At 38.7% G+C, this 16,251-nt stretch overlaps 1 protein-coding gene across 1 annotated transcript in view; it reads left to right on the forward strand.

The window, feature by feature from the left end:
• Positions 1 to 16,251, forward strand: part of LOC134542601 (UDP-glycosyltransferase UGT5-like) — a 34,495-nt gene that overhangs the window by 6,426 nt on the left and 11,818 nt on the right. The window contains exons 2-4 of the mRNA XM_063386981.1: positions 12,036 to 12,307; positions 12,438 to 13,024; positions 13,119 to 13,338. Of these exons, the coding sequence (XP_063243051.1) occupies positions 12,061 to 12,307; positions 12,438 to 13,024; positions 13,119 to 13,338 (1,054 nt within the window). The 5' untranslated portion in view covers positions 12,036 to 12,060. The remainder of the gene's footprint in view (positions 1 to 12,035; positions 12,308 to 12,437; positions 13,025 to 13,118; positions 13,339 to 16,251) is intronic.

Below are 16,251 nucleotides of genomic sequence, written 5' to 3' on the forward strand. Positions count from 1 at the left end.
ATATATATATGTGTGTGTGTTTTGATAAATTAATTATTTTTTTTGTGCTATCACTCAAATCATTTCTGTTCAAATTGTCCCTTCTAGCAGATTGCGGCTCACACTAACTCATTACACCACACTATAGGTCAGTGTGGGGTGTACGGGTGCAACCCGGTAGCATCCTTGTGATACTAGCCACGTTGCAACTCCATCCGGTTTTGGATCCCTCTGGCTAGAATAGCTTCATCTGCATTTTAATCCATCTGGCAACAATGGCTCCATCTACATTTGATCTCCATCAGGCTAAAATGGCTACAAATGAAGAAATTTGTTTTATTTACATTTGGCTCTCTCGGGCTCCAATGGATCCTACTGCATGGCTGATTTTAACAGGTGCGTGTAAGTTATTCAAGTCATTTTTATATGTAGCTCGCACTTCTTATTTCACTAAGTACTGTACATGTTTTTTTTTGGTGATGGATAAATTTTAATTATTTGGCAAAGGAAGAAAATGTTTTATCTATTGTCCAAAAATGTTGGAATTTTTCCACATCTTGTAATTAATCTCTTTCGCTGCTGTCAGTTTCGTGACGTGTTTATTATTAATATATTTTTATAATCTCTAGGGTCTTCTGTTTTAAGACGATCCTAAGTGTAATTAAAATCGTCATCATCCCGTTGGTCGTTGTTTTCATAAACATGGTGAGGATAATTTATTTTAATGCATCGTTACCATCGTTTTGGTCTCAGAGCATCTTTGCAGTCTTCGATTTTGTATACTTCAGGTGCTTTTATCTGAATTTCGCGGAGACAACTATAATTTGGTATGTATATATTTTTTATTTCCCATTAAGATACATTTTTTTCACTGCCTTTTAATATCAAATCACATGCGAGATCGGGAATAGTGTTATCAGCGTGAGTAATTTTTACATTCTTCGAGTTCATACTAATCGTCTAATATGTTGTCTTCATTCAACTTCCTTGGTGCTGTAGATACGTCCTCTTTATCATTTGTCAACTTGTTTGCACAATTTTTGCGATGTTTATTCAAGATATATCTTTAACCATAGGATTTCTGTCCCTGTCCGCAATTAAATGATTTTTTTTGTATGGACCCAAAATACACCCTGTGTTCTCGTGGCTCTTGGATTTTTTCAGGATGAACTCCTGGCCGCAATTAATACACCGGTGACCTTTAGATACCTTTGCAGGTAACGATCAAGCACCATATTATCTTCTGTGACTAATACCAGATGAATACTGTGAGGTTTAAATTTAAACAAAACTTAAAAAAGGATTTCTAATAACCATCAGCGAGAGGTCATTAAAATTATATATGTTCCAAGTAGTTCTGCTTCTTGCCAACCGATGTTACCACATTTTATTGTGAAGTAATATTATTTATTTGCATGTGGGATATGGGATGCTCTCTCACGATCGCAACCGAAAGAGGGCTTCGTTAAATCTCAATGAGAAAGTAAATTGTCTAGCATGCTCTTGTTTCTCAGCTGTTTTAAGGCATAGTAATAGACTGAGTTATGAATCTTTTTGTTCGAATTATACCTGATTAAATGTTATTTGTTTTTACTTGGTAACATGAATTCACAAATTAAACGAAATTTGGAATACAATTGCATGTCTTATGTAGAAAAAAATTGCATGGAGCTATGTTCTTTTTTTTCAGGAATAACCAGAATAACCCAGAGAACACAAATAACACATTATCAGGAATAACCAGAAGCTTATGGAGCACTTGTCACAGCTGTTCTTTCTTCTAAACATCGTTTCTAGCAAATGTACAATCTCCATATGCCTTGACATTTTAATTTTTAGCACTAATATTTGTAATTTTATTTCATAGATTTAAATCGTTATTTTAAAAAAATTTCAAATGTGATTGTAGTATAGGTTGGCCGATTCTGTGCCAATGTCCGCCATCTTGAATTTTGTCATAACGACAGCTATCTTGGGTGATCTTAACATTTGACATTGACTTACAAAATGTGCCCCAAAACCTTTCAAAATTGTCTAAAATTGACACAAAACTGGCTAAAATGAAGCATTAACCACAGTTTTTAGAAACAAATTCACCATAGAATGTTAAAAAAAATTTTAATGAAAAATTCCCCCTTTCAAGAGAAAAATTCATTTTGGGGGGAAAATTTCCTAATTTAATCACCAAAAAATATCTAAGGCGTGAAAAGTTCCCAAAGATACTTAAAATCCTCGAACCTAAATAATTTAAAAAGTTAAATTCAAGCCTCTGTGGCTTTGCATTTGACCTCAATCCCGACGTACATTTTAGATGACATAATGGCCGCCCTCTTGTGATTCGCTATAATAGATTCCGCCATATTGCATTCAGGTCATTTTGAATTATGACATTCAAGTAAGAATTTTGTTTTCTATAATCTTCCGCCATCTTTTACTATAACATAAAGTCCACCATATTGAAAATCTGTAAATATTATCCAAAACAATCTGATTTTTTTTAATTTATAAAAAAAATTGTAAACAGAAATTTTAATTTTAAAATACACTTATATCATGATACATGAAGATCTTGGTACGAACCTGGTTAGGGCAAATAATTGCAATAAATCCTTCCTCCACAGAGTCTACTGGCAGACACTAACCAGTATAATGCCATGATAGCAATCTTGGATCTGTCATTTTGTTTTTGTCTGATAGATATCACTGCCATTATATTAGTTTATTTTTTACCCGCTAGAGTGCAGTAATTTTTATTACCAGACCGTCATAATATCCACCATATAATCGGCCATCTTAGCCACCATCTTGAAAATATTTAATTTTTAACTTAGAAATTCGGAAAAAATTACAACTGTCACAATTTTTTTTTTTTTTTTTTTAGTAAAATATTTCCATTTTAATATTACATATTAAAAGATTACGTTTGTTAGGTAAATGTCAAAATACAACTTTTACAAACAATTTTTATTAAGTAAATTCTATTCTACGGCATGAAAATTTCCAAAACTTAATCTCATATTTGCTTGATTCTGCATTGGCTTGAACTGACTAATTCTCTGCTCCAATCGGTTTACTGAAGACAGAGATCAGCCAGATCCTTTTCCTACGTAGTATTTTTCTTCCCCACAGAGTTTCTCAACGCTGTGTTTAACGGACTGCTTCACTTCGTCGGAATTTTAAATGGGAGTATTCACTGTCTTGAATGCGCACTTCTTCAGTTGGTCCTTATGGTTGGCCATATATGCAGTTCAACCACAGTTATATAATAAATTGCCGTCGTCCGGGGTCTCGGGTTCGAGTCCCGGTGCGGTTCCTAGCGGGAGTGGCTGTTGTGAATGTAATGAGTCCGGGTGGGCGCCAGACTAGCTCTGGTGCTAGTCGATAGTTGGGTCGTGGGGTCGATTGCCCTGCGTGGCCCACTAGGACCGTCGGCGATGTTGCGTGGGTTTAAGGAATTCCCTACTCGGCGGTGATTGGGGATAGCAGGTTTAAAGAAGCATACGCTGAAGTGAGGTAATAAATGACGTGCGTCATTTATTCAGTCGACGGTGGCTTTGGTGTAACTTTGTTGGCTACACGCCACATCGTACAACAGGTGACGTCACAAGATACAAAAAACTACTCAATTACACGCAACTAAGTCTGAAAGTCACTTAATAAACGTGGCACAGGTTTACAAAAGAAATGTCGCACGGAGGTGCGTTACGCAAGTTTATGAATGTTATGTGGAGAGACGCGTTGCACAAGTTTACAAAGAAATGTTACACGAGGGTGCGTTGCACAAGTTTACAAAAGAAAATGTTACACGAGGATGCGTTGCACAAGTTTACAAAGAAATGTTACAAAGTCACTAATTATTCCGTATTATCGTGTCCCTAGGCGTTTCTGAGCCTGGCTGCTCAACGAGGGGTGAGGGTGATTGGAGGCGGCCAATCCCGTAAATCTGTGTATCGAGGCGGTGCTCGCGTCCACGGCAGTGGAGCGCGGACCGCAGCTGAATTCGCTCAAGAGTTCCCTTACGGGGAGTGTCAGCGCCGGAGCGACTGAGTTTAACCAAAGTTCTGTCCTCGGGAGACGGCCCGTACCGGATAGTGCACCTACCCCGCGGACCAAGTGTGGTGTAGGGGGGGGGGGGGGGGGGTTAGATTTATGCGGCCGGATTAGGTCCTGGACCGAAAAACTGGACCGGGTACACACGGAGAGATTATTAAAAAGGGGTTTTAAGAATGACTATATTTACCAGAAGTGAACTCGGTGTGGACGAAGGATGATGTCTCTCCGTGGGACGTGCGTCCGCCCCGGTCCACGAGTCGCGCTGTACTGGCGTCATGTCATGGCGCCCGGCCGAGGCTCGGTGGCCCTCGCGCCAGGGTTGACCTCATTACGTTAGTTTCTGATATGATATGTTAATAAGAGAATTTAAGGGCGTTAAATTCTTACGTTAATTATTAAAGCTGAATCGAGGTCATTCGTCCCTTCTACAAATGAAAGTTATTATATTTAAGAATTATTATGTTTGAATTTTTACGTCACACCAGCGACTGTTCGTCTCTTGTCGGATTGCTCTGGTGGGGTTAATGACGCAACACAAGGTTTGAATAATTATGTCATAAGGTCTGATTGACTGATTCAGGCAGAAGGCCGCCAGGGGAACACTCACACGCGTATTGCTGTAGTTACACACGTGAGTGCCCGGGCACTCCTACGTCGCACTTTCGTTGACCAACTTCAAATAAATACGTAACACTGTTTAATAATCTATGTTTGTTTTTTAACGTGGTTGGTTTTAATGACGGTCTGTTTATTTTGGGGGGGCCGGGTTCTACCTTGGTTGCTGGTGGCTCGCCTGACTCGGGTGGGCCATGGCTAGGGGCGCGTTCCGTTAGCGGGGTTGCATACTGGCGGTTGCAGGTCGGGCTTTAGGGTGGCCTTCGGTTGGACGACGTCAAAATATCCATGCATAGCTACTTCATCAGGAGGCTGATTCATTATGTACTGCTTTATTACTCCAAGAAACGTACTAAAGTTTTTTATTCAAATAATATATTTAGTTAATAGTAGTTTTTTTAACATTTCACGAAATGTAGATTTAGCCAAGTGGAAACAATTATCATTTGCCTGTAACGCACCAAGCACAGTCATGAGTTTCGATTCAAGTCCAGGCGTCATCGTAATCTGTTCCTGAACATCTGTTGGTGTGCTTGAACGCATACGAGTCTCCAACCTAAACGAGGAGTCGAACCGTCCGAAAATATTTCCACAGTAGGCACACAATTCACCTTTACAGTTTTTCACATGTCTCAAAACTGTCAATAAGAGTAAACCAAACAAACATGGCACTTATCGTAGCGAAAATTCATACGAGAGGGATTCTTCATGCATTTACTCCTCTCATGTATTCGTGCATTAAAAGAAAATGCAAACAAAATATCGCAGTAGCTGCAAGGACATATATTCGATTGTAATGAACCTTTCAGGCCCGAGCCAATTGCTAATGTTGCTGTTGCTGCACCGATTCCCGGTGACTCTTTAAGCGCATAGATACATCGCATTTGTAGCGAAACCTTTACATTCTGCCACGCAGCAGGACCTTCGCACTTCTTCAAAAGTGTTTTCAACTTGTTATTTCTTGCAAATTGCTTGCGACATTTTTACATCCAAACATTTTGCGAGGTAGATTCTTACCACATTCTCACTTCTTATAACGATGAATATTACCTACTGTTGTTTGAAAATGTATTTCCACAATCGCGACATCGATTCTCGGAAGACGCTGCTCTACCTTAAGTAGTCATGGTCCTTAGGTTCACGAGTCGTACTAGTTGATGATGTTTCCTCAGCTGACGGAACTGCACGCATTAATGTCTCATCTAGAAATGGCGAATGTACGTTTTCCATCGGTATCACCGCTACCGTTGTCATCACTACCACCGAGATATCCACTGTCATGGTACTACTTCAGTCGAACTCTTCATGCTTGTTGTGGTCGATACCAACCATACCTGCGTTGTCATTGGCGATGCGGGAAATTTTAGCTCTCTGTCATCGATGGTTCACATTCAATTAAATTCTCTGTAGTTGTCGAAGTTAGCGTCCTAAGGATTTGCACCGTCTATGGTACAACTTCCATCAAGTTCTCGCCGCCTGTCATTTCACTTATATACTCGCAGCGACTGGAATAATAAGTGAGTCAAAACAAGGATCATTCTCGTTATTTTAATATTATTTTTTTTACTGTTATAGATAATTTTTTACAAATTTTAGATAACACATATTCACAAATCATATTCGAATATTGCTCCAATTACTCCAAATGCATTTATCTCCAACTAATCCAACAGCATTTGGATATATCTGCATCAACTGCAATTGACTCCACCTGGCTGCATTTATTTCCACCTGGCCGCATGTGGCTCCAACCGGCTGCATTTGTCATCATCTAGCTTCATTTGTCTCCATCTTGCTTCAATTTGCTTAGTTTTTCCCCTTGGCTCCTAATGGCTGGTTCATGCAGGTTATACGAGTAATTATTGTATGTAGCCCGCACTTCTAAGTATCTATGGGAACGGATAATGTTTTTTTTTAATTTTGCGAAATAAGTAGAATTTTTAACCTTTAAAATAACGTGTTAGAATCTCAGTAATCTCATGCTCCAGATCCCCGACGTTATCTCTCTTACAGCTGATACAGCAGACCTTGGTTGTGGGAACACACTGCTTGTTCGAGTGACTTTCTTTTCCACAACGTCCACAGGTTAGTGCCTGCTTACAGATCCCAGACTGATGTCCATACCGTTGGCATTTATAACACCTCAGCGAGGACAGGTGATCAATCACCCTGCAAGAGGTGAAGCCCAAATAAAAACGCCCAGTACCAACCAGGAGACGCCTGACCTTGCCATTACACTGGATGACCAGATGTACTTCATCTTGTGTGCGGTCTCCAATCATGTGCCTGATCTTAAAGTATGTTCTAAACTCCTCAAGAGACATATGATCAGGACCTAAGTTCTTCACAGTTGTTCGTTTGCCAGGTTGCGTGGCATGTTGTACACCAAGACCGAAGGGAGCAACTTCCTTGGCTCGTGAACGCGAACCACCGCAGACTCCTTTAGAGCAGCGCATATCTGGTCCAGCGTGGCATCGTCCCCTGCCTCTACCAAGACTCCCCCTTTAGCAATAGACCTGATAGTTCTTATTTTAGCATCTTTGGCACTGTTCTTGAGGCCCTCAACCAAGGTGGCTTTGGTTGTTTCGCTGGGAGCAAGGATGTCAACAGGGTAGACTGCCACTACCTTCTTTTCTGGCCTGATCGGGACAGATCTGGTCAGCGTCTTTACTACCTGGACTGGCCTGGCGGCCTTCATGGTCCCAGTCCGAATAGCTTCCGCATACGTGGGTCGCTGATCAACTGGCGCACTAACCTGAACCCCACTTCTGCCCTCGAGGCGACCAGACAGGAAGAGATTGCTGTGGACCATCCGCTTTTTCAACAGCGAGCGGCCACATCGCTGGATAGGGCGCGCTGGCCCGGATATTGTTAAACTGTTGCCATGGCCCCCCAGTTCACCAGGTTTCACGCCATGTCATATCTTCCTGTGGGGTTATGTTTAGGACAAAGTTTATGTACCACCAATGCCAACAAAGCTGCAAGAACTGAAGGAACCCATCCTTGCAACTGTTCAGACATTGAATAAAATATGCTAGAGAAGGTATGGAGGGAACTGTATTACCGTTTGAATGTGTGTCGGGTGACATTGAAAATTTGTAGAATGTACCAGAATCTTATTGAGTGTATGTATCTTTTCATGTATCACCCATGTTTGTACGGTGTATGCTTGTCGATAAACAGTGCTTGAAACCCGATGAATCGTTTAGGCTATCCCTTTATTATACAATATCTATCGCTCTGGTACATTTTGTTTCCTTTTTGAAATTTATTTTTGCAGCGAAACTAGTTATTAAATTTGAAGGGATAGTTTGTACCCAAGTGGGGCTAACTAATGTTGGAAACTCTACAGACGTGTGATTCGATTTACATTTAAATTTTGTTCGCCAAAAAAAATTATATGTGTATAGCCACCACGTGCATTAGAAGTGAAACCTCATAAATAGAGAGGATAGGAAATATTATACTGTTTACAAATATTTTAAACAAATGTAATTATGCTTTCAAATGATATTTTAATTCACTATTGTTTATTACCATGTCTTCTATTTTACCTACACTACTGTTAATGTACTTACAAATTTATACAATTTTAAATAAAAATTTCCAATATTCACACCTCACTTTTTGCATAATGAAAAATGCAGCATTGCAGCATTGATTATTTAATGTTTTTCCGAAATTAATGATTAGGGCACTCAGTAATCTTTAACCCCCTCTCCGCCTTCGTGCGCACCAATTCTTAGTGCCTCCTTCCTGCCATCGAGCGCCCTGCTCCTAGTTATGCTCCAAGAGTCGCCTCGCCCCACCTTTTCGGCTGTAAACAATACTTTTTGAAACAGGGAGACTCTCGCACCTGATACACTAAACTTATCGTCGGGTTCTTTAATGTAGGTAATTTATTAATTAACCTCTGTACTCATTAAGTTTTAAGACACTTTAATTAACTTTTTTAAACATGTAACTAAATATAAGGCATAAACCAATATAATTGTATTAAAAATGTATCAATAAATCATGGTAAATCCTAAATTTATTTAGGGAAAAAATCAAGTTTACCATATTTGTATGGTGCGATTTCCTTCACAGTTGTATAGGCTGTTAATGCCCGTTAAATGTTTAGGAATTTTACCAAAAATTTCTTCCAGTTTAGGTATACTTAATTGACAGAGGTATACTAAATTATTTTTTTTTAATTTTTTATATATTTGCCTCTTTCAGTAATTAGGTACCTTCCTTCCCAAACACTATTCTTAAATTTCACCCATATGTGACTTTCGATGTTAGCAATTAAATAATATTGACCTAATTTTCAACTAAGAACTATTCTTAAACAAACAAGTATTATTCAGTGTGTCAATTAACTTTATTTAGGTAGAAAATACACATAACATAGTTGAGAGTGGCGAATAAATGCGATAGAAGGCAAAAATATGACAAATTATGCGAAAGTGTGCAAATGTTTGCAGAAGTATTCGCAAATATGGGAAAGTATTGAAAAGTACGGGAGGTGTGCGAATATATTTAAGAGTATGGAAATGTATGAAGACGTATGCTAAAGTATGCAAAATTTATAAAGATTTAAAATCGTGGTAAAGTGTGGTAATGTGTGGAAAAGAAAGCAAAGTGTAGATACATATGAAAATTGTGGGAAAAAGTTCATAATTATGAAAAAGCATGGGAAAGAATTCATAAGTATGGAAAAGTATGGGGACGTATAGAGTATGTGAAAGGATGGATAAATGTATAAAAAGTTTCAAAAGTATTCAAAGTAAAATTATGCGAAAGAGTTCAAAAATGTGAAAAAGTGTGTAACGGTGTGGTAAAGTATGCAAATGTGTGAACCGTAAAGCGAAAGTAATCAAAATTGTGGAAAATTAATTGTGCTGAAATTACAGTATGCTCTAGTGAGAAGTGTGCTGTGGTTTATAGTTGTACACTTGAATGATAAACGAAAAAAATAAAGTACACGGTGATGTTTTCTAGCATAACATTGCGACGAAAAGCCTGCAAATTTTTTTACATTTGTTACAGACTGCACTGTGCACCAGGAATACATCAACATACAATAGTACACTAAAATCCTTATAACTAAATTTGTACGAAATAGGCCTACATCACCATTATTAATTGCAGCGCTGGCTTATCACAAAAACCAAATAATTATATCGCTGCAGTGAGAGCAGCGGTACCAAAAAGCTTTTGCTTGTTTACCCACATCAAATATATAACCACATAATTTCAATAGAGAAATGCAATTAAATGATAAACAACAATTAGGCCTATGTTGTATCAGATGCTATCAATAACATGAGCAATAAATATAGTTATCAATATTAAACATCAGGTATCTTGTGACACAGTCTCTAATAATCATTGAATGTTTTGGTAAGTACTTACCCGTTATTATTTGCTACCTACCAGTAAAACCTTTTTAAAAAACAAGTCTGTCAACCAGAATTTTAATCTTTCTCCACTTGTTGATAATTTAATATTAGAACAAAGTTAATTAGAACAAATATATATTATTTTTAATTGATCCTCGTGACTATAAAATTACACATCCTCAAAAATATATTGTTTTATGTGAGCCTCGTGACTAGAAAATTACCCATCCTCAGAGAGATGTAATTTTTATGTGAGCCTCTTGACTAGAAAATATCACTTCCTCACTTGGCTCAAAACCTATCTACATGCAATATAACACAAATCTTTATTAAGTTCATATTAAAAGTAAAACTTCATAGAACAACCATAAAAGCTTATATTTATCACAAAAAGATTTTTTTTTAAATTTATTCAAAGGGGCTATTTCTTAAACCAACCTTTGGCACAACGCGATTATTTTCTTATTTTGAAATCTAACATATAGAAAGCTCCTGTGCTTTATAAGAAAGGTACTCAACAAGTTAACCAAATATTTTACAACTCAATTAAATTTGTAGGTGCAGTAAAGTTAACTGAGCTTTTTCTGGAGAATAATAATTTCCGAATCTCTCCACCCAGATACTAGGACGTAGTGCCAGAAATAAATCGATTTGACAACCATAAAGATTAATGCACAGTACGAAGCCGATATGTAGATCATTCAAATACAGGTTAGCTGATTTCTTTTGTCGAATTATGGTCAACTGCCAGGAGCTATACCAACTCGTAAAAAAAAAACTTGCAGTTAGAGGGGTCGCGCCCATCAGTAGAAAAAAATTTCTTACAAAATTGAATTCTTGAATTGATGAGTGGTCTAGAACATGAACTGGCCTGAGAACCAATCAAATTGCTTAAAGCTATAAGACATGTAGACCAATACTAATGGCGCTGGCAATTTTTGTTATCTTAACTGGCCATTGCAACATCGACCAGATAAAAAAATAAAATTTCAGCTGATAGTGGAGAATGCCTGAACAACGATTACGCAGCTCCCCACTATAAACGCACATAGTATTTAATTTACTGCCTATTTAAACTCGACGACTAACCACACAGTTACACGCGGCTTAAAAAAACCACTCGCGGATGAAGTCTAAATCCAATGGTGACTGCCGCAAAGCAACTAATAATGCTGTGAACTTACTGTGGTCACTCATACAAATTAAAATCGACCATTTGAACAGAAACAACGCAGACGATATGTAAATGCTGTAGAAACCGCAGTATTTTTCTCTCTTTTCATATGAAGATAACTATTGTCTTGCCACACAGAATATACAACTGCCACCAGCCACTGTAACATGGCCACATCTTCGGGTTAACTTTGCCACACAGTTGAATAAATCCAACGACCTTTCGTGTCAATCTCATGACGAATATATTCGCTCCTACATTCTCTCAAGACAAGACAACAACCCACAATCTCGGCCGCAACACCCAGACGCCGCACTACCCTTGTGCACAAAGCCACCGGCCATTGGCACACCCATACGGTCTGATACATCATAACTGGCGCTCCAACTCAGTCAGCTGTCGCGCTCACAACGGCAAACATGGCATCTATTGTCTACATTCGCGCAATGCGCGCACAAATAACTAGGTATATGACGCCTCAAACACCGCTGGCAACGTACAGAACACAGGCGAAACCACAAACCAAATGTGACGTAACGCAGAAACGTCACAGTTGTATCTGAAAGTTTTAAAACACAAATCAACTTAAATGCATATATATTCGAGACCTGCTTGGCCCATACTAAGACTTATGTTTAGTCTTATGTATGGTACAGCATTGATATACAGCATTGATTAAGAACATAGGTACATGCCTGTCAACAATCATCCCACAGTCATTCAGGTGCAACGAACAGTGTTTGCTCTAAAACAATGGTTAATGCTAAAAGAAATAGTATCATTTTATTTTGTTTACATAATAAACCCGTTCTCTTTTTTTTTTTCAGGAATTTGGAAGGTGAAACAGGCACCATGAATCGTCTGCTTCATCGCAAAGTTGGGCTGCTCTTGATGATATACTTTGGAATGTGTGATGCTGCTCGTATATTGGGAATCGCACCACTTCAAGCACCTAGTCACGTCATAATAATGACATCATTATTTAAAGAACTCGCATTAAGGGGCCATCAGATGACAGTCATTATTCCTACGCCTCAAAAAGACGTACCATCAAATTACACCCAGATAACGACAGATATTAATATGGAATCTGTTTTAGGTAGTGCATTTGAAAGCCTTTATTTATAACCATGATTAGTTAAAATTTGTCAGTTGTGTTTATATCATTTTGATATGTCATAAATACTGTTGGTACATGAGATAATTAGTAGTATTTCTTACTGTTTCAGGTGGAAAAGAAAATATGTTCGATTTGGGCAAAATGAACGCTGTTGTCCTGTCAGTATTCATGTGGTATGTTGGAAACACCATGACTGAGTTGACACTGAAAAGTCCAAACGTACAAAAACTGCTAAAGTCTAATGAAAACTTTGATCTCATAATCGCGGAAACCTTTTACTGCGAAGGTCTTTTAGGATTATCTCAGAAGTTCAGTGTTCCTTTTGTGGGAGTTTCTACATTTTCGGGGACGGAAAATATTAAAGATATCGTCGGTGATCCATTTCCATATTCTTATGTTCCCTCTCCATTTATAACTTTTAATGATCATATGACATTTTTTCAGCGACTTCAAAACACAATAACAAATTTTCTTATTAAAAATGGTCATAATTACTATTTCATACCAGCTCAAGATGCCATCATGAGGAAATATCTTACTGATATACCAAATTTATCCAAACTTAGAGATATTGTTTATAATGCATCTCTTTTGCTGTTGAACACCCACTTTAGTCATGGCTTCTCTAGACCAAAAGTTCCAAACTTGATTGAAGTTGGCGGAATGCATATCAAGCCACCGAAACAACTGCCCAAGGTAATATGTCGGTGTACAACTGGCTTATGAATTGAAAATTTTGGTTTTATTGTAGTAAGTACCGCATCATGCAGTATTTACCTAAATGTTGCAGGACATTCAAGAGTTTTTGGATGGCGCCGAGGATGGAGCAGTGTACTTCAGCATGGGATCGAACCTCAAGAGCGCTGACATGAGCATTCCCAAGCGAGAAGCTTTTCTAAGAGCATTCGCCAAGATTAAACAAAGGGTGCTGTGGAAATTTGAAGAAAATCTCCCAGATAAGCCAAAAAATGTGAAGATTTCTAAATGGTTTCCTCAATCAGACATCTTAGGTAATAACATTTCTTCAATTTATACTATATATATATTTGTATTAATAAAAGAGAGAGTTTGTCTGTCTGTAGTTCCAGTAGCACAGAGAGGTGAGGCCTGGAGTACATGGATTCACCAGGGTGATTCCATTTGCACACAAAGAGATTTTTTATATTTATTTTTGGTTTATTAACTTAATTTTTAGTGATTTCCGGCCAAAAACTCCGATATCTCCATGGCAACAGCTATATTTTATTGATGATATCTTCATTTCCTGGCAATGGTTATTACATTTGTTTTACCATTTATTCATTTTAGGATCCAGTCGCTCTGTGATCATTTTTGGCGTCATATTGACACTGTCACTGCCCTTGTGTAATTAAAGAGAGCTTAATTTTAATTTGGTTGTACAAGCCCTGGAAGCTGCTTTGAGTGGGCTAATGACACTACAGTATACCCAGGGTTACACAAGGGAGAAGCACTAAAAAAAGGAAATTTACTTCTCATAAGAGGAAGTAGAAAATGGATCGTATTTGAAGAAATTAAAAACCAAGAAGTTTGTATTAAGCTTATCCTTTTTATTATAAGTTATTGTTTTCATTATTTTCTTTTGATGGTTTCATGAATTGCAACATTACACAGAGCAAAGTTACTGGGGCCTCGGCTGTCAAAAGTTATTAATTAAAAAATAGATCATTAATTGTACCTGAAATACAAATTTAACATTTTCCTTTGACCAAACAAGACATGACATAATCAAGTTTTCACAAAAAAAACTGACATAAATAGTTTAACTAGGAAAGTTTATGATTAAACATTTGTTAGCTCAACAATTGCGGGACTATGTTTAATTTAGGTAACTATATCTGATTTAACAATATGTGATATCGTTGACTGTTTACTGGCGGTGATTATAAGCGAGGAGAAGAGGTGATGGTTCAAAGGTTAGCCGGCTGGAGAGATGCGTGGAATTCATGTCCATTCAAGAAGGAAGCATGTAAATTTAGCTGAATTTGGTGACGGACTTGAGCCGGAGAAAAACCCGAACTCTTGGACCATCTCTTGGACCTTACTGGAACCAAACGTAAAAGAATAGAAAAAAAAATATGTGACAAGAAATAGGGATTATTAAATCAGGGCAAAAGTTAAGTAGAACATCAACTATAGGCGAAAAGGAGTAGAATTTCCCACTCACCATTCTGGGGTTACAATTTTGAAAATCACCCCCTCTGGTGACGCACTAGCGCCCGCGGAAGCCACGCGCGAGTCATTCTACAAGATTACCTAGTGGTCAGAACTACGTGAATATCAATCTAGTAATAAATAAAGTTGGGATCACTCCCGGCCTCCCTGGTATCACATCCCTGAAGCTAGTAGCTGTGAGAATGCTCCGTGAAAGGGGTCGCGGGTGAGAAGCACCGGGAAGAAACGACCACGGTGATGGCAGAAGGACGAATCAATCAATACTTTGGGCTGCATGTAGTTAAAACTGGCGCTAGGGGCCAGGATGACTAGAAAGTAGGGGAACTGTTTTTTGATTAGCTAGAGGTAGAGGTAGAGGGTTCACTCCGCTGACAAAAAAAAAATAACAAAGGTGACTGGTAGCCTACTTAAGGGGCATCGGAGGTAACTTGTGGTCCGAAAGCAGCGTGCTCTGTCAGGGCACAGGCGAAACAGACTCGGGGTTAGTTCATAAAAGTCCCGTAAGAGGGATTAGCATAAGCCTGGCCCTTATGGGACCAACTGGTTTGCGCTCTGTCGGGCTAAAAGTAAAATAGAGAGAGGTGTGGTGACAGCTGCTAGATGCCTCGCTACTCAACTAAAGTAAAGTAGTTGGCATCTTAGCCACGAGATGGCGAATGCGGACCTTTCGCCGACAAGCGAGATGTCCTTGATTTCGGCTCGCCGAAACTCGAGGTCAAAACCCGGCCAGTGCTCTCGGTGAAGTACTTACCTGGAAAAGATGAAGGAGGGATCTGGAAGCTCGTGATAAATATGTTAGGGTGGGCGCCGATACATACCCATTCTGCTAACCTAAGCTTAGCTCTGGGAAGAGGGATGCCCTGGGAGGACGCTGAGAAAAGCACTCTCGGTCACGAAGCCGGACACTGATACTTGTCGTGTTCGTGGCCTGAGGCGGGAAGAAAATGTCTTATACTTGGCTGGCGAAATCACTCCAGGATCTCGGTTACGGGGCTGGAAAAAAGTAGCGGGACTCTAATAGGAAAGATTTGATCCGGATGAACAATAAACGAACAAAGTTTATATAAGGGAATTTAGGTGAAAAAAATATTTGTGCCTATTATTTCAAATTTGCGGCATAACACAATAATGGTCAGATAAATGAGAATAAAGAAGTTTCTAGAATTTGTAAAGTCAAATATTTACTTTTTTTTATATATTTATACCCATTTTTCTCTTAGTTTTAACGATATTTTTGTTTCATTAGTAGATTTTAAAAATTATTATTTATTTATTTCCATTCGATGTGTGGCAGTGAAGATCACACGAGGAGACGCATCGCTAAACCCGGAGGGGCATGTATACTGAGCAGTACATAGTGTTCTCCCTGCAGCCTGCAGTAGCGAAGCGGAGGTACATCAGCTTGTATATTCATAACAGAGAGATTTAGTAAGTCTGTTTGTAGTCGCCATAGAACGGAGAAAAATATGGCGACACATATGGCGACATCGAGTCCCACGGGGGGTCACCACTCCCCAGATAGCATGAGTATCAGGGACAGGGAATGTGGAAAGGGCACATGGATCAGGAACCCCCAATGAGGGATGGGCACATTAGTGAAAAAGCCCCAACGTCACGTCAAGGCTGTGCCCGTGTTGGGGTCAGTTCATCCACCACACATTCCACATGTCCCCTTCCAAATGCAACAACAAAGTTTATATAAGGGAATTAGTTAGGGAATAAGTTAGTTA

Source organism: Bacillus rossius, assembly GCF_032445375.1.
Source record: "Bacillus rossius redtenbacheri isolate Brsri chromosome 9 unlocalized genomic scaffold, Brsri_v3 Brsri_v3_scf9_1, whole genome shotgun sequence".
Taxonomy (NCBI): Eukaryota; Metazoa; Arthropoda; class Insecta; order Phasmatodea; family Bacillidae; genus Bacillus; species Bacillus rossius.